We start from the raw sequence: 18,742 nt of genomic DNA on the forward strand, positions 1-18,742 counted from the left end.
CTCCAATCCCATGCAACAATCCAACATATCCTAAATTAATAGATGAAAACTATGGTTGTAATTTTTAAACAACTGCGCAGGCGTACATGTACATGCGCCTGCAGGCTCTCGCAAATGGACAGAGCCATTTTATAGCATACATATGTATATGCGCACATGGTATAAAATAGGTGCACAATTTTATATGGACGCGTGCATGTGCGCTCAAATGCTGCTTTTATCATATAAGTGGGGAGAGTTTAGTAGACACTCAGGCAGCTTTTGAAATCCATGCAGCGCACACTGGCCCAACTTCTGCGAATATCTCCCAGCTTTGGCACATGCTGGGCTTTTAAAATTCACCCATATATGTATAGATTTACATATATTCTTAGCCTGTTTGAAAATATAATTGGATTATATACCGTAGTAAGGAACATGGCATGACCTCAGGATTCCACTCTATTAATTTCATTGCCTGCACGCTCCTTGAAAGAATTTGTGCAGATTTGTATCGTGATTTGAGCTAATTGTAATTAGGCCTTGTTGATTATCTCTTTTGTTGGGCAGGAGGGTGATGAATGTTATGCAACCCAGAGCACAGGATTGGTACATTCTGCTCAGAGCTATACATTAAGCCATCAGAGAAGAGAAGGCTCCGAGAAGAGGAGACTTGCCCAGGTATTGCTTATGATACTACCTACTCTTACTTAAAACAAACAAGAACAAAGAAATTGGATTTCTTTTATTAGTGTATTATTGCAGATTTATATGTACAACATTCTGCCCCCTTGTGTGATCAAGACACTTCGAGGTCCATATTCAAAGTCATTTGCCCAGCTAATTTCAGACTTAACTACGCACACTGTGGGATTTTAATTTCTTACTATGCCAACTACTGCTGATTTATCCAGCTAGTTTTTATCCAGATAAATCTTACCTTGATAAATCAGAAGCATTTCAGGGGTGTTCCAGGGTGGGGCTAACGTAGCAGGATGATACCAATCTTCAACATTATCTGGATAAGTTATCCGAGTAAGTCTGGTCATGCCAGAAAGCATTCCTAAAGTTATTCAGATAACTTGGATTTTATCCAGGTTTATATATTTAATAAAATGTGTAGACCACTTTCCTGATTTAAGCAAATCACTGAAAGCAGTGTACAATCATAAATACATATACAACACAACAAAATCCTATAACCAGCAATAAAACAAAATAAAAACTATATTGTAGACAGAATGCAAATTGTGCTCTTTCCATACCTCAGATTGTATCAATGATCATCAGCCATGACTTTAATTTCTTACGAAATTTCATTCATCGGATGTGTTCCACTGAATTTGAATAAAGTTATCCAGGTAACATTACCCAGATAACTTACTACTCCCTATGCTGTTCAGTATGGACCTCTTGGTAATTAAAAAAAAAAAAAAAAAAAAACTATACAATAAAATTAACCATTTGCATTGTATAGAAAAAGGTACAGTGGTGATCACTGTACTTATCAGAAAGCAGATTTGAGGGCAGGCCTAGCTCAGGTCTTCTACTCCCTAGCAGGCCGATTAAAAAAAAAAAACCAAAAAACTGCGGGAGAGCCGACGCTCTGAGGCGAGCGCTCTCCTGACGTGCGCCCAGGCACCTCTCCTGGGCGCGCGATACAGTATTCAAATTAGTGCCAGCACTAATAAGGAGGCGCTAGGGACACTAGTGCATCCCTAGCGCCTCCTTATTAGCGGAAGCGGCGGCTGTCAGTGGGTCTGACAACCGATGCTTAATTTTACCGACATCGGGTGTCAAACCCACTGACAGCCACAGGTTCGGAAAATGGACACCGACAAAATTGAGAGTCCGTTTTCTGGGCTGCGGGCAGATTTTTTATTTTTTTTTTAAAGAAATTTTGTTTTTTTTTAATTTTTGGGGCCTCCGACTTAACATCGCTATGATATTAAGTCGGAGGGTGTTTCAGAAAAGCAGTTTTTTCTACTTTTCTGTACACTTGCCCGGTGCTGTCTGAAATGAATGCCTGCTTTTGGACAGGGGTTAATTTCTGAGAGTAAAATGTGCGGCTTGGCCGCACATTTTACTTTCTGTATTTCGGGTGACTAACTAATAGGTTCATCAACATGCATTTGCATGTGATGAGCGCTATTAGTTTTGGGGGAGGTGGCCGCACGTTCTCCACGCGCTATTACCCCTTATAGTATAAGGGGTAAAAATAGCACTTCAAAAACGCGCAGCCAAACGGGGGCTAAACGGAGCACTCAGCCGAGCGCACCGTTCTGTATCGGCCTGTAGGTCAGCAGGAGCTAGGGATGCTGCCTTCACAGTCCCTGGGTTGGGCAGAAGTCATAGTTGTTGCACAATGGTGACACCTGGTGGCTGAATTTAGGACCCATAATTGCAGAGCCCCACAAGAGCTCTGCTGCATGGCCACCAGCCCAAGTGCTATTGCATCCTTGGCAGTAAATAGGAGGGAATATAAAATAGTGGAAAACATTTCCCTGGGTAGTTACAAATTGAAGGCTCACTGCACAACATCCCAGCTTTGATTGTGACTTAGCTAGGAGGACAAATGAGCAGCCGAAAACAACTGGGATAAAAAAAAACAAACCAGATTTGAAATTGATTTTGACTTCAGTGAGGTTAAAACCAGGAGTGGTTCAGCCTATATCTTATGACCTGGAGTCATCTGGTAACCCTAGCGATTAATCAGGGTATTAACCTTAATAAACTGTTTCTAGGTATTGTTTGGATAATCTTGCATTTCTGATTTCTTAGAAGTATGCATTGTATTTATATAAAAAAAAAATGTTGGTATGATGTGATAGAAAGCAAGCAAATTCATTCTTTGCTTATTCTAAAGAAAAGCAGGTACACTGCCTACCACCTTATCCTAAGATTACATTTTCCTACAAAACATAAATTCTGATTTTTATATTATTTTGTTTGCATCTGGCTTGTGCGTTAGTCATATATGTTATAAAGAATATACGCTCTATAACTGTAGGTATCAAGGAGTGGAGGAGTAACCTAGTGGTTAGACAGTGGGCTGAGAATTAAGAAAGCCAGGGTTAAGTCCCAAACTGCTGCTCCTTATGACCTTGGGCAAGTCACTGCTTCCTCCATTGCCTCGGGTACGAACTTAGGCCCAGATTCATCAAATTGCTATATTTATCGCGGGAATATGGCGCATTAGCGGGTGCAATAAAGGGGCATGGTTATGCAAATTTTTGACATTCCGCATCATGTAGTAAAAATCCATAATCTGCAATAATTTTTTGCATCACGGGATGCAGTATTGTGGTGTGCGATGCATTAGCACGTTGCGCATCCAAACCGGGACATACGCGCACAAGTCGGGCCTGTTCACACAGAATGGGTTTTCAGATATGCCCAAGAACGCACTTATCTCCCACTGTGCGCACATGTGAAAAGTTTCGAAAAAGAGGTGGGACATAGGCATGTGAGGAGAGGCCAATAGATGTGTGTGTGTGTGTGTATATATATATATATATATACTTACATACAGGTGTGTGCCTGAGTCCCCTGCCTCTTAACTTTACTACTGCTATGGATAGCGTGAAAGTCATAAAAGAAAACATCTAGGCTAGTTGGGCTATTACGGGGGGGGGAAGACAAACTAGGGGGATTTGGAAGTCCTGTCCCTAGCCTAGGCGAACTGGGAACAAACTGGCAATGGCATCGGCACGCATCCCTTTTAGTGTAAAATATTTCATTAACCAAATACATAAACCTTCAGAGTTCAGTGTCTCTTATGCATTCCAAAGACAAACCAGAAAAAAATAAAACATTTGCCATTTTCACCTTTTTCTTTCCTCTCAATCCCACCCTTGCAGCTCAGAACAAATCTATGTGTGACCCCATATCCCATCCTTAAAAACCCCCACTTACGTGATGGAAGCAGAATTTGTGTGCACATGTGCGCGTCTATATCAAATAGGGTGCACATGAAGGCACTTTCAGCCCGTTTGGTATCATGCACACATATATGCGCACATGTAATAAGTAGCCACAGCCATTATAACATAGGTGCGTATATGCGCACATGGTATCAAATAGGCTGAAAGCGCCTACACGTGTGCCCTATTTGATATGTATACTCACATGTGCGCACAAATCCTGCTTCCATCATGTAAATGGGCCAGTGAGGCAGCCAGTTTCCCACTATTACACTTCCCCCATCACAGAAGATTTAGGAAGAAAGGGCAGGTAAAAAAAAAGGTTATTTTTTTTGACCCAGCAGGGCTGTGTAGGTGTGTCTGAGAAAAGCCCTCGTTTTAGCATTCACGATATTAGCCGCAATCTGCGATAACGGCGCCTATCCCACGATAAAAACTATTTTTCCACTCTAACGCACAAAAAAGGTGTTATTTTCAAAGATTGTAAGCCCTCTGGGGATAGAGAAATACCTACAGTACCTGCATGTAAACCGATGTGATATCTCAGATCGAATGTTGGTATATAAAAATAATAAATAAATAAAATTAGTGGGCAATACATTTTTGCAACAGGCGGTAGGAATCTCTTATTTGCATTAAAAAGCTATCTTTTGCATACTCATTATCACATTTGCATACAAACATGTGACAGGATAAAGATCGTACATTTATCTCATGTTAGACCCCTTATATTGCATGTTGAGACCTTTACGCAATTTGATGAATGACCCTGTTAGATTACGAGCCCTCTGGGGACAGCTAAAATAACTACAGTACTTGCACGTGTCTTGCCTTGAGCTACAATGAAAAGGCAATGAGCTAAATACACTAAAATAAATAAATAAGGCTTAGATAATTTCTATGTTGACTTTTCATTCTTCAGTAATAGCTCTTGTTCCTTGCAAATGGAATCACTAGCTACCACCATCTATAAGGAAAGAAGAAAATTAATTTCAAATATAAATGAAAAACTGAATAGTTTTCCTTGCAACAATTAAAAACAAAAATATGTTTCCAGGAATGCTCCAGAGACAATTATTCTATTATTTTCGACTCACACTATTGAGTAGAATATGATTCTTCTAGAATAAATTCTGTTAGCCACAATAGTGACTGGTAGCGCACCCACAATGGACTCTACAGCTAACTTGCCAGCATGTTAACTATTTTCAGAGCATCATATAATTACTCAGTCTACCATTCATGTACAAGCAGTTCTCTGCTTCCTCCCTTTAAGGGGCTTGCTTAGACACTGGACTATCAGTTATCCTTCCTTATTTGAGTCTGTTGCTTTTTGTAAGATTGATTACTTTATTACTCCTGCGTGTCCTCAAGTTGATTATTGTAGAGTGAATTTCACAGCCACTTGAGATAGCTGACACTATGTCAGGTCTGTCCTGCCTGGTTATTCTCAGGTCACTAATGACTGGCATTCTCTGTAACAGGTGTAATGTCTCAGTCTTATCCCAGCATGAAAATGGCTGTAGCCCACAAATTGCATTCAGATTTTTTTTTTCTCAGTTTGTGGAAAAAGAAAAACATTTGTTCTGGGTTTTTTTTTCCCTGGTAGAAGAAACTGTACTTTTATAGCAATTTGTAGCATATATTGGAAGCTTAAATAAAGCTATTTTAAAATTCAGAAACCGTTTATGATATCTGAAGCATTTAGTTTTGTTTTTTTTTTGTTTTGGTTTTGTTTTTTTTTAACACCAATATGGATGGCTTTCCCCAATTCAGATAGTTAGATCCATGCAGAGACAAAGGTGTCAGTTTATTTGTTATATGAAAGGAGGGAGGATAAAGTGAATAACTATTTAGACAAGTCAGGGAATAAAAATATTTTCTATTCAAAACTGGACCACAGACTGCCTGGGAGTCAAATAGGGAATTATTAGGAAAGAGATAGAGAATGTCATAATGCCTCTGTTTCGCCTCACACTCAGAGATACAGGAAGTCCAAAACACTCCTTCTCAACATTCCTCTATTTTCCAGAAAGGAAAAAAATATTTGTTATATACCATTAATTTATTCTGTATTGCAGTGCCTTCTTTTTTTTTTTTTTAATAGACATTTGATGTCCTTGATGTCTTTTTTTCTAGGCTTAATGTATGCACATGTGATTGCAGGAGTGTGAGTGCATACATACAGGGTACATTTAAAATTGTAAGAACACAGTGGGGTAGATTTTGAAAACACACGCATGTGCCTCCATGTGTGCGCACGATTTTATAACATGTGCGCCGGCGCGCGCAGGAGGGGGTAGATTTGGCCAGTTTACGCGTGGCGATGAGATAGGACCTCCCCCAGTTCCCTCCCAGTCCGCTCCAATTAGCGTGCGATTCCCCCCGGACCACCCCTTTTCTTGGGCCTGGCACTTCAGCGCGTAACGGGAGTTACGCATGTGGCCGGGCCCCTTTGAAGATGCGCACGGCGCGCACAAGGCCCGGCCACACACGTAACCCCTCTCTTCTCCGCACGAAGGGGATTTAAAATTTAGCCGAGTATGAATAAGGAGAGCCAGGGGTGAGGGGGGAGAGATGCTTGTGCAATCCGGGCGGATTTACGCGAGCAGGGCCCTCGCGCGCCTATTTTGCATAGGCCGCCGGCACGCGCAGAGCCCCGGGACGCGGGTAGGTCCCGGGATTTTTTGAAGGGGGCGTTTCAGGGGCGGGACCGGGGGCGGGGCGCTGGCCCAGGGGCATGGTCCAGGCCTCCGGACCAGCCCCTGGGTCGGAAGATGCCGCGCCAGCAGATTTACGTCTGCTTCTCGCAGGCGTAAATCTAGGGACAAAGGTAAGGGGGGGGGGTTAGATAGGGCCGGGGGGGTGGGTTAGATAAGGGGAAGGGAGTGGAAGGTGAGGGGAGGGTGAAAGGAAGTTCCCTCCGAGGCCGCTCCGATTTCAGAGCGGCCTCGGAGAGAACGGAGGCAGGCTGTGCGGCTCGGCGCCCGCAGGCTGCCCAAAATCGGCAGCCTTGCGTACGCGCCGATCCAGGATTTTATAAGATACGCGCGGCTATGCGCGTATCTTATAAAATCCTGCGTACTCTTGTTTGCGCCTGCTGCGCGAACAAAAGTACGCGATCGCACTTTTTTAAAAATCTACCCCATAGTGTGGCACGGGCCTGATCCCATGACTTTTCAGGCCCTTTGGTGTACCCATATGCTCCCTATTGTGTTCTTTGTGAATAGAACAGCTCGTGCTGTGGAGCTTTCCACCATTGTCCAGGCAGTTCAGGTCCTACAATCTGCTGGCACACCTGTGCACAGATAGATGGACTTCCACATGTAAGTCTGTCCATTTGTGCTACTTCTTGATTGCCAGCAGACTTGCATGCGGACGTTATAATGTATTTGTGGACATGATCTCCCGTGAATGTGTTTACCTCGTACAGAAAGAACGCATAATAACGCAGGCTGCTTAGGCAAAAGGAACGCCATCTGGACTTAGCTCTTCTCCGAGCTGGAGTAAATATGAGTGGGTTAGAGGCCTCAGAAAAGTGAATAAAAACCTTGTTTCTAAGTGGGTGAATAGCTCTATATGTGGGCAGGGGCAGAGAATGAGAGGAACCCAATAATGGAGACTCTAGGCAAGCTCTAGCTCCTGCCATTTCAACTGTTGTCTTTGGGCCTTTGGAAATAACCTTTGCAGAGTTTGAATACACACCAGATAGCGACCTGATATCCCCCTTTATGACAGGAGATATTCATGAAAATGAATATTTAGCTGCTTTTGGCCTCTTGAAGACTAAAAGGCGAAACAACCGACATGACTGCCTCACTTCATATGTAGCACTATAGGAAGGTATAAATTCTATAACGGTAACTTTCAAAACCTCGCGCGGGGGCACATGGGCATCAGCCTGCACACAAGGATGCAGCTGTTTTATAACTTGCATGCGTATATGCGTGCACGTTATAAAATAGCCTGGTCGCGTGCACATGTGCACCAAATTTTAAGTGGGTGCATGCATAAATCATGGCATTTTAAAAGGGGCACGCACGAATGCTATTCCCGGTTTTACCAGTTCATCTCCAGCTCACCCAGTTAAGAGACAGGTCCTCCAAACCCCCCTAGTTTAATATCCTTCATTTCCCTTTTTTTTTTTTTTTTTTTTTTTTTTTTTTTTTTTTAACTACAACCCTTAAAACCCTGCAGATCTGCCTAGTTTTCTTTATTTTTTTTAATTTACATGTCATCCATAGTAGAAGAAAAGTTACGTGGCATGGAGCCGGGGCGCATAAGTATTTACATGCCCATCTCAGCTTCACACCTCGAAACCCCATGCCCCGCCCCTTTTTGAAAATTTCAGAGATGTGCGCGCTGCAGCATTTATGTGCATATCCGGGCAGGTTTTTAAAATCCACTCAGCCCTCCCGAAGCCCAACATATTCGCACATCCCCTAATTAATGCATGCGTCGGGCTTTTAAAATTCACCTTTATAGGTGCCCGCAACAAAATACAAAAAGAGAGCTTCAACCAATGATAAATGTTGATTCACATTGGGTAAAAAAAAATAAAGGACATTATTATATTGTTACAGGGACATTAATACAGACATTCCAAATGGAGTTGTGCAATTAGTAGATTTTATCTTTGTTCCAGCTTTAATTAAAACATGTTAGAGGACACTTTCAAATGGTAGGACATTGTCAAAGTATACCTATTTACAAAGGAAATAATTGGTGATTAATCTAACATTCCTGCTTTCTATAATATGTCAATTATTTTGTTCACTTTTCAATCACAAAAATTTGAATTATATGATTCAAACAGATGTTCAACTTGCACTGAAGTCCAGTGGGAAGAATCATAAGTAGTAAGCCATGACATGGGATAGGCAGCAATGTTCTATTGTGGATTAGTAACTGGTTAAAAATTAGGAAATGGAGAATAGAACTAAGTGGTCGGTATTTCCAATGGAAAGAGGTAGTGACATGCTCCAGGGATCTGTACTGAGACCAGTGTTTGACAGAAGAAGATGGGAGACCAGATCAACAGTCATAAATAAATGGCAAAAGGACTAGTAACAAATCACATTGTCCGATGATTTAAAGTTTGCAGAGATCTGTCTAATATTTCATGGGGAAATGACATATCATAATGCTTTTACAGTTCAGGTTATACAGTCCCCCAACACAGACCGTGTTTGGAGCAGAACTGCATTAGGGAGGGACCCTAAGGGTTGAAAGACGTTGGACTCCCTCACAGACTTCTTACTTTACCGATACTTAAAAAAGATTTTATTTTGAATTTTTGCCTCACCAGCAAGCTTCTTTTCATGTTCTCATTTGGCTTGCCATATTAATGATTTACATCTAACTTGCAAACAATGTTTCCTCTCATTTTTGGCAGGCAGGGAGGATTAACTTTAAAACATGCGCTATCGTGCCCATATATGCAACTATATAGACACGCGTGCGCATGCATATGTATTTTATTTCGTGCGCGCAAGTGCGTTAGCACCATATAAAATATGCAGAAATCAACCCAACAACATGTTTGCATATCAGAAGATACAGAGTATGTATTTTAAACCTAGCTGCATAAGCCTTGACTTATCTGGCTATAAATGGCAACAAGTATCTGGCTAAATAGTGCTGCGGCGACTTATCTGGCCAAATGAGATAGCCAGATAAATAAAAGAAAAGTGCTTCTTAGATGGATAAGTAAGATAGATGGATAACTAGCATTTGAAGAATTATTCAGCTACCTTACTTATCCGGCTAAGTGGCAGCTTTGCCGTCGCTTAGCCAGATAAGTAAAAAAAATTATCCGGATAAGTGATGGACATCTGCTAAGCTGTGCTTTTAATTTAATCTTTTACACGAGGAAATTTAACTGGCGTATTTTCCTTAGCATTTATCTGCTTTTATGCATGTACATTATCAAATTGTATAAAATGCATGCGTGAAGGAAATTACCAGTTTAACCAATTAATCCACTAGTTTGTCCAGTCTTTCTCCAGATTATCAAGACCCCCCCCCCATGTTCTTCAGTTGCACTCCCCCCAGTTTACGCAGATCCCTCATCTAGTCGCTATTTGGCTATAAAGAATTCTGACTTACACCAGATAATTAACAGGTATAAAAGTGCACAGGTAACGGCCACACAGGCGTTGTGTTCGCAGCTGTTAAAATAGCATCTTATACATGTAAATGTTGTCTCCACCTCGAAATGCCCCTAACCTCCCCTTTTTTATGCAAGCAAATTTATTCACTCATTGTTATTTGCACGCGTGTGTTTGAGGTTTATAAAATAGCACTTCCGCGAGCATGCGCTGTTTGGGAGTAATTTTCAAAGGAATGACATGCGTAAATGTAACAACCTATCGTAGCAATTTTCAAAAGCCATTTATTCGAGTAAAGTGCACTTACAGTCGTAAATCCTATGCACAATTCAGTGGCATATATTGTAGCAATTTTCAAAGCCCACTTACGCGAGTAAAGTGCATTTACTCAAACCCAGTTTTACTCACGTAAATGCTTTTTGAAATCAGGCCCTTAGGGTGTCATGTGCTCATTTATGCACGCAATTCTTTTAAAACTCACCTTTCTGTGTGCATAATTTTTCTTTAGTGCAACTTTTTGTAAGCTGAGGTCAAATTTGTGCACTATAAGCTAAGAGGTGAATTTTAAGACCTGTGCAAGTGCCTGCATATGCCGGCTCACGCACATGGATGCGGGGATTTTATAACATATGTGAACATATGCGCGCATGTTATAAAATCGACTGTGCACACATACATGTTTGCTCAATTCTATAAGGACGCGTGCATGTGCACGCAAATGCCACATCTACCACTGCTGATGCTACTTACCTTTTTCCCAGTTCACCCATTGTAGGGATAGGATTTCCTAACCTCACCCTAGTTTTTAAAAGCTCCCTTCTCCCTGTTAAACCCAACCCTTAAAATCCCGCTGACTAGCCCTGATTTTTTTATTCTTGAACTTACACGCCAGCAACAGCAGAAGTAAAGTTACACAGTGGGGACCCCCGCGCATGCTTGTGCGCATAAGTATTTACACACACATCTCTTTATCTTCCCCTGATATGCCCACACCCTACTGAGACCATGCCCACGCCCCACTCCATTTTAACTTTTGGATTTGTGCACGTACCGGGAGATGCGCATGTACACGGGGTGCTTCTTAAAATCTGCGCCTTGTGCACTGGCCAAAGACACGCACATATCTCCAGACTTTCGCGTGCCTAAGGCTTTTAAAATACACCAGCAAGTGTGCCAAACCAAGAATAGTGCAAATAGTTTTAAAAAGTTTTATCTAATTGTTTTAATGAAAAACAAGTTCAACTTCTCTTAACTGCATGGAAAATCTTTGCGCACACAGCCTGTCAAAAATTAAATTCCTTTCAGATCTGACACTGCTGTATCTTATTTTGTCTTACAGGAAAATAATTTTAGTTACAAAAGATTCCCGCAAAGCTGCTATAGACTCCTACACAGAACCTACATGGTATCAGAATACCTCACCTGAGTCACGTGTAGAACATGGACAGATCCTCACCAAATACAAAATAAAGAGAGCATAAAATATAAATAGAAATGCACAGTCAAAAAATGAACTGGAAACTGCAACAAGCCAGACTCTATTAAGTGCAACAATGGAAAAGACAAACATTACCATTTCTCATAAAAAATCAAACAATAAAATCAAGGAATAAAAATCATCTATAATAGTAAAACCATATTAATTAAAAGAGCAAACATTTCAAAACAACAAATTAATAGAATATTCAATCATTTAAAACTCATAAAAAATTCCCAAACACAAATAGAATATTTCGAAATAGCATATATATATCAAATAACACCCAGTCACCCTGACCTCGGTCACACATACCCTTACAAAGGACAGAATAATGGAGCAACAAACATTCAAATCAATAGAATTAATAGAAAACATTAATCATAATAAAACCATGCTAATAAAAAGAATAAGCATTTCAAGACAACTATTGAATAGAATATCCAATAACTAAAAACTTGTACAATTTTCTCAAACACCAATAAAATGTCACAATAGCATATACATCAGATATCAGCCAGTGATCCTTACTTCGATCACATATACAGAATACAGACAGAGCCTTACCAAAGTCAGAATAATGGAGAAACAAAGAAACAAAAAATCAAGAAACAGAAAAGATCAATCATAATATTAAAACCATCCTAATAAAAATATTTATAAATTTCTCAAAACACCAATATAATATTTCAAAATAGCAGATACGTCAAATAACATCCAATAATAAAACTAATAAGGATTTAAAAACCTCCTGCTCTCCAAACCTGGGATTTGTTTTTATTTTGAACCATCCTGATATTGTCGTGGATTAGAGAAGCAGGTCCGTACAAATGTTATCTCTCTCTCACACCTACACACAGAATCCCTTTCTCTGTCATGTACAAACACACACACACACATACAGGTTCTCTCTCTCTCCCTCACAGACACATATGCAGATTCACTCTCTCATTTACATACACTCACTTTCTCCCTCACACACACACACACTGACTCGCACTCTTCCTCACACACACACACACACACTGACTTGCTCTCTCTCTCTCACATACTCACACATAGGCTTGTTCTCTCTCTCTCACACACACACACACACATAGGCTTGCTCTCTCTCTCTCACATACACACATTCACAGGGCCCTCCTCTTTTGGGTTTTTTCTTCTAGGCTCTGCTATCCTCTGTTGCTGTCCTCAGCCGCCGCGGGATGTGCTCCTGCCAGGCCCATTTGCATCTTCCACCCCCACAGTTGTTTGTTCAGAGATTGGGCAGGCTACATGGGAAGTCTGTGCAGGCTGGCAACGCAATAGGCCAGTGACAAAAGGATAAGAGACAACTTGTGTGCATTCTACTTTACTGTGTGCACAGGGTTCAGGATCTTTGTGCATGCACACAGCTTGCAAGTGCTTATGGTCTTTCCTATTTTCTTCATTTGGATCCACCTTCCAGTTTTTGAAAGATGTCCTTTTGGCTTTAATAGCCTCTTTCACCTCACCGCTTAGCTGTGCTGGCATTTGTTTGGCCTTTATTCTTCCTTTTTAATGCTTGGAATGTATTTAGTCTTGGCTTCCAAGATAGTATTTTTAAACAGCATCCACATGACTTGCAAACTTCCTCATTTTATCATAGTCTCCCTTTTAAAAGTTAAATGCTGCTGCAGTAATTTTCATTAATGTCCTTCCTTCAATGATTGTTAAATTAGATTACAAAATGATCACCATTGCCAAGCAGCCCCGCATTGTTACCTCTTGCATCTTAAAAGAGAAAGGCATATCTGTAGTAAACTAAAGATTGGGAGATTTTGAAACTAAAATCTGCCTCGGACATTGTAAAGATTCCAGTTTAAGGCATCTAAGAGCTCATACGAGAAGTGAGGGAGGTTTAAATTATATTACATAATTATTAAATATGTGTAAAAAAATATTCTGCAGAGGATTTGACAGTGTGTAAGATCTGAAGCATCCCTTCTGCAAATAAAAATTGGAATAAGTTGTATAAAAAGTTCAGTGTGATACTGTATGCTTTTGAGGTTCATTTAGTAAGCCCTTCCATTGTCCCTGAAGGAAACATGCGTTGTGACTGTCAATGTATGAATAAGGTAACCAACACATTTGCAAGTTTTTGTGCAAGAGCTGTTATGTGTTCATTATGAATTCCCATTTCATACTTCCTTGGCCCTTATCTTATTCTGAAGTATTTCTATTTCACAGTTCGTACACTACTACCGAAAAGAATCTGGGAAAAAAATCACATTATTTATTTTCAAAGTACTTTCTTGAAGCCACAATTCTCACATAAGGCAAATATCCAAATTGTATATAATCTGTATGCAAATATATTTTATAAGGAGGTGCACACTAATTTTTTCATATTCATTTAATTTATTTGCTTTTTGAAGATTTTTTATTTGTTTTCATTTTCAGGGTTTTTATTTGTTTTTTTGTGGGGTTTTTTTCATTTTGGGAAATTAGTGTACACTGTTAACAAATAGGGTGCACTATGAGGTAGATTTTAAAAGGGTTACGCGCATAAGTTATGCGCGTAACCCTTTCAAAACCCCCCTGCGCGTGCCGAGCCTATTTTTGCATAGGCTCGGCGGTGCGCGCAAGCCCCGGGACGCTCGTAAGTCCCGGTGCTTTGTTAGGGGGGCATGTCGGGGGGCAGCGCGACGTTCGGGGCGTTCCGGGGAGCGTGTCGGGGGGTGTGGTGCCGGTCCGGGGGCGTTTTGGGGGCGTGGCTGAGGCATCCGAAATTGCTCCCGGGCCAGGGAATCGCGCGGCAGCGGCCGATCAGTGCGCACGAGTTACGCCTGCCTGGAGCAGGCATAACTTTCACGATAAAGGTGGGGGGGGGGGGGGTGTAGATAGGGCTGCGGGGGTGGTTTAGGTAGGGGAAGGGAGGTGAAGGCGGGGGGAGGCCGAAGGAAAGTTCCCTCCGAGGCCGCTCCGATTTTGGAGCGGCCTCGGAGGGAACGGGCAGCGCACACAGGGCTCGGCATGTGTAAGGTGCACAAATGTGCACCCCCTTGCGCGCGCCAACCCCGGATTTTATAAGATACGCGCGGCTACGCGCGTATCTTATAAAATCCGGCGTACTTTTGGTTGCACCTAGTGCGCGAACAAAAGTACGCGTGGGCGTACATTTATAAAATCTACCCCTATTTGTTATAGGGTACCTTATTTGCAAATAGTGCACACTGTTTTTCTAATAGGACACACTTAAGGCCTAATTTTAAATCGCCAGCGCATACAAAAACCACAAGATATGCACATGGCCGCACGCGTGCTGCAGGGATTTTAGAACACCTGCAGCCACGTGTGTATCTCGCAGTAGGCATGGAAGAGCCGGCTGTGAAAAAAGGGGCGGGCCAGAGGAGGCCGGGAGTGGGGGCTGGCCGGGACAGTACCGTTAGATGTTGTTCTGGTGAAGCGCGTGCTGGCAGCCGGCCGGCGTGCACAACTTGCTGCTGCTCGGGAGAGCAGGTAAGTTGAAATTTTTTTTAAATTAGGTTAGTTGGAGGGGGTTTAGGGGTCGGGGCGGAGAGGGGTAAAGGGAGGAAGGTTATCTAGGGGGTTTAGGAAGTTCCTTCCCAGTCCGCTTCTTTACTGGACTGGGAGGGAACTGGGGAAAGGCCTAGTCGCGTAGGTGCGCATTTCTTAAATTCCCCCCCTTGCGCGCACGAGTCGTCCGCTCATGTGTGCACAAATATAAAATCATGCGCGCGGGTATCAAATTTTATAACATGCATGCGGCAACGCTTGCAATGTTATAAAATCAGCCTGTCCATGTGTGTGCGCTGCTCATGTGCGCACAAGAATGCCCACGCGCGCCTTTTAAAATTTACCCGTTAGCAAATTATGCAAACTATTTGTTAATAATGTGAACTATTTCCCAAAAACAAAAAATTGCTTATTTTAAAAAAAAAATTTTTTTGGGTTGTTTGAAACAAAATGAAAGCGGGCTCATTCGTCATGAGTTATACTTCCATTTCAAATTAATTAAAATCCCTAATATTTTATATAAATATATACTGCATAGCAAATGTATTTCAGGGTACTTGTTACATTCAGCTGATTATTTCTGCAGCTGTACTTTAAGGATTTATTTTAACTGTAAATTCCAAATTTAATCTAAGTACAGTTTTTGGGCAACAGACCATCAGAATGTTTCAGCACACACTGTATTTTTACAAGTAGATATGGCAAGCTCTGTAGCGGGAACTTTGTTCATATTGATTGCTTTTTTTTTTAAGAGAGAGAGAATGAGTTCTGGAATGGGACTAGCAGAGTAGATCTGAAAAATGCAGGAATCTGAGCTACCGAGTACAAATTTACCAAAATCTAACTGAGCTCTCTTAAGCAGGGATTTGTCTACAATTCATGCTCTGTCAGTAATAGCCCCATGTCTGTGCTGTGTTCACAGCAGCATATCCTTTCCTACAGTCTCTTGTATGTTGCCTGCTCTTAGTGAGCAAGAAGCAGCAAACTGTGATCGCTCATCGAGAACTTTGGTTTTACAGTTTTCCATAAATGATTTGGGTTACCTTTTCCAGAAATGCCTTCCCATCTGTCAGCTGTGGTTATCCGTGTGTTTTCGCAAGTAGGTTAGACTCTGGCCATTTGAGACAGCTGGCATTGCTGCACTGTTCAGTGGACTCTCCATAGTCTCCCAAGGCTGGCACCAGAACATGCATTTGAAAAACAGATCATTTAATACAGTATATACCTAATCACCTAATAAATTATTAGCGTCTGTCTTTCTCTATAACTGATTCAGTGTGGGGTGGGGACATATCTGTTACAGGGTGTATTGATTTAGATATACATTTAAAGGTGAATTTTCAAAACGCTATGCACACAAAAATGTGTATGTGTGTTCATAAGTAGCCTCTACTTGCATATTCCGTATTTTAGAAAAGTCCATAATACAAATGTATTTTTACTTTTGCATGCAGATATATGCGTGTAAAAAAGAGGGTGGTCAAGCGACATTCCTGGGCAGGGCCAACAGTAACATGCATAAGTTGCTATTTTAAGACACATTCGTAAATTTTCCAACTTGTGTATTTTTAAATCTGCTAGTTAAAAGGTGAATTGTAAAATCCCAACATGCTCCAAAATTGTGAGATGCGAGCCCAAGTAGGGCTTCCTCTCCCCCAGCGAATTTTAAAAACTGCCCAGATGTTCGCACACATCTCACTCAATTTGAAAAAGGGGCATGGTTTGGGCATGGGCGTTTTGGAGCAAGGCCAAGAGATGTACATGTAAACAGGGGCAGATTCCAGGAAAACATCAGCCCGGGGATTTTCGGCAAAAGCGGCCCAGGAGATACCCCATGGTCTGCCGAGCGCGGCTCTGTCGCGGCCGCGCTCGGCAGACCACGTGACCAGAGTGACCGGCCCACCGGGGGATGCCCGATCCCCCGATAGGCCAATCCGCCTCTGCGTGTAAATACTTATGTGCCCCAGCACACGCACATTGCTTGGAGGATCAGAACGATCCTCCAAGCAATTATTTTCTCAAAGTTAGATTACTGTAACGCTATCCTACTTGGTCTCCCTTCCTCCTACACCAAACCGCTCCAAATGGTACAAAACACAGCAGCCCGTTTACTAACAAACACCAGGAAAAGAGACCATATTTCCCCAATTCTAAAAGACCTTCATTGGCTACCAATTCACTTCAGAATCATCTACAAATCCATCTCCTTGATATACACCCTCTGGAACTCCCTCCCCACCCTCCTACGCCAAGAGACATCACTCCACAATTTCAAGAAAGGAGTCAAGACATGGCTCTTCCGACAGGCCTACCCTGACACAAACCAAACATAAATTCTTCCCTCCAGCCCCTCCCTGTCTCGACCATCCTCAGGCTGCTCCCCCCCTCCGTCAGACCCACCCCTACCCCTCTTCACTCCTAGTCACCTTCCAATCCTTTGTCTCCCAACCGCCCCCTTCTACCCCCTACCCCCCCGTACACCTTTCAATCTCCCTCAAATAACCTTTCTCCGAATGAACACCTTAGCCCAAGTAATACTGGTGGCTTTCAAGTCCTCATGAGTCCCTCCTTAAGTAAATGAAACCTGTACTTAAGTTACTGATACCTATACTCAAGTTAATGAGACCTGTGCACTCCGTCATCTGTACATAGTTTCCCTCTATTCCTATAGTTTTCATTCCTTTACTTCTCTTCTCTCTATCTGCCTTTGTTCTCCTCTCTTCCCCATCCCCACATTGTTAATTGTTATTGCCAGTTATTTATTTACTATCATTATTATAAATATTGTTTTATCGTTACACTGTATTTTCCACCTGAGTTCATTGTAAACCGGCATGATGTGCTGCACGAATGTCGGTAAATAAAAGTTAATAAATAAATAAATAAATAAATACAAAATCATCCATCAACACACCACAATTGACCTACAATTTCCTCTCCGCTTACACAACTCCACAAGACCTACCAGAGACGCATACAGAGGATCCCTCCATGTACCCCCTACTAAAACCACTGGTCACATTACCTTAAGAGATCGAGCCCTCTCCACAGCGGGCCCACCGTTATGGAGCTCCATCCCTCCCGATCTCAGACAGGAGCCTTGCCTCCTAACCTTTAGAAAAAGACTCAAGACTTGGCTGTTTATGCAAGCTTTCCCGGACTTAAATTAATGCATCTCGCCATCAACATATCCAACACAGCAGCTGTACCTCATCTCCTTGTATATAATTTAGTCTCTGCTAAACTATCTTTATTTCCTCTGATCCCAGTTCAATAGTCCTTGTTAATTGTAACTGCTTTCTTCGACACGTTATTTCTGGTTTTGATGTATTTATTGCACCCCTGTTTATTTGTAAACCAGCATGATGTGATCGCTTCATGAATGCCGGTATATAAAAACCTTAAATAAATAAATAAATAAAATGTCCACTGCCACGTATGTTTGCTTCTACTATGGAGGAGCTGTAAGTTGTAAAAAGAAAAAAAAAAACAACAACAACAAAAAAAACCTGCCATTTTGGAGGTGTTTTGAGAGTCTGAGTTAACTGGGGGGGGGGGGGCGTACAAGCTATTAAACCAGGGTGGTTGGAGGACCTAATTCAACACTGGGCAAACTGATTGACGAACTGGTGAAACTGAACTTGTGGACGCGCGCAGTTTTTAATATACCCTGACTTACGTGGTAGAAATAGCATTTACGCGCCTAGGCACGTGCCAACTTAAAATTAGGCTTCATGCGTGTGCAAGTTATAAAA

At 41.8% G+C, this 18,742-nt stretch overlaps 1 protein-coding gene across 3 annotated transcripts in view; it reads left to right on the forward strand.

Annotated features, from left to right (window-relative positions):
* DENND1B (DENN domain containing 1B) overlaps positions 1–18,742 on the forward strand; it is a 505,088-nt gene that overhangs the window by 451,647 nt on the left and 34,699 nt on the right. For all 3 annotated transcript variants that reach the window (XM_029617745.1, XM_029617746.1, XM_029617747.1), the window contains one exon: positions 550–660. In XM_029617745.1, the coding sequence (XP_029473605.1) occupies positions 550–660 (111 nt within the window). The remainder of the gene's footprint in view (positions 1–549; positions 661–18,742) is intronic.

The sequence above is a fragment of the Rhinatrema bivittatum genome, chromosome 10, assembly GCF_901001135.1.
Source record: "Rhinatrema bivittatum chromosome 10, aRhiBiv1.1, whole genome shotgun sequence".
Taxonomy (NCBI): Eukaryota; Metazoa; Chordata; class Amphibia; order Gymnophiona; family Rhinatrematidae; genus Rhinatrema; species Rhinatrema bivittatum.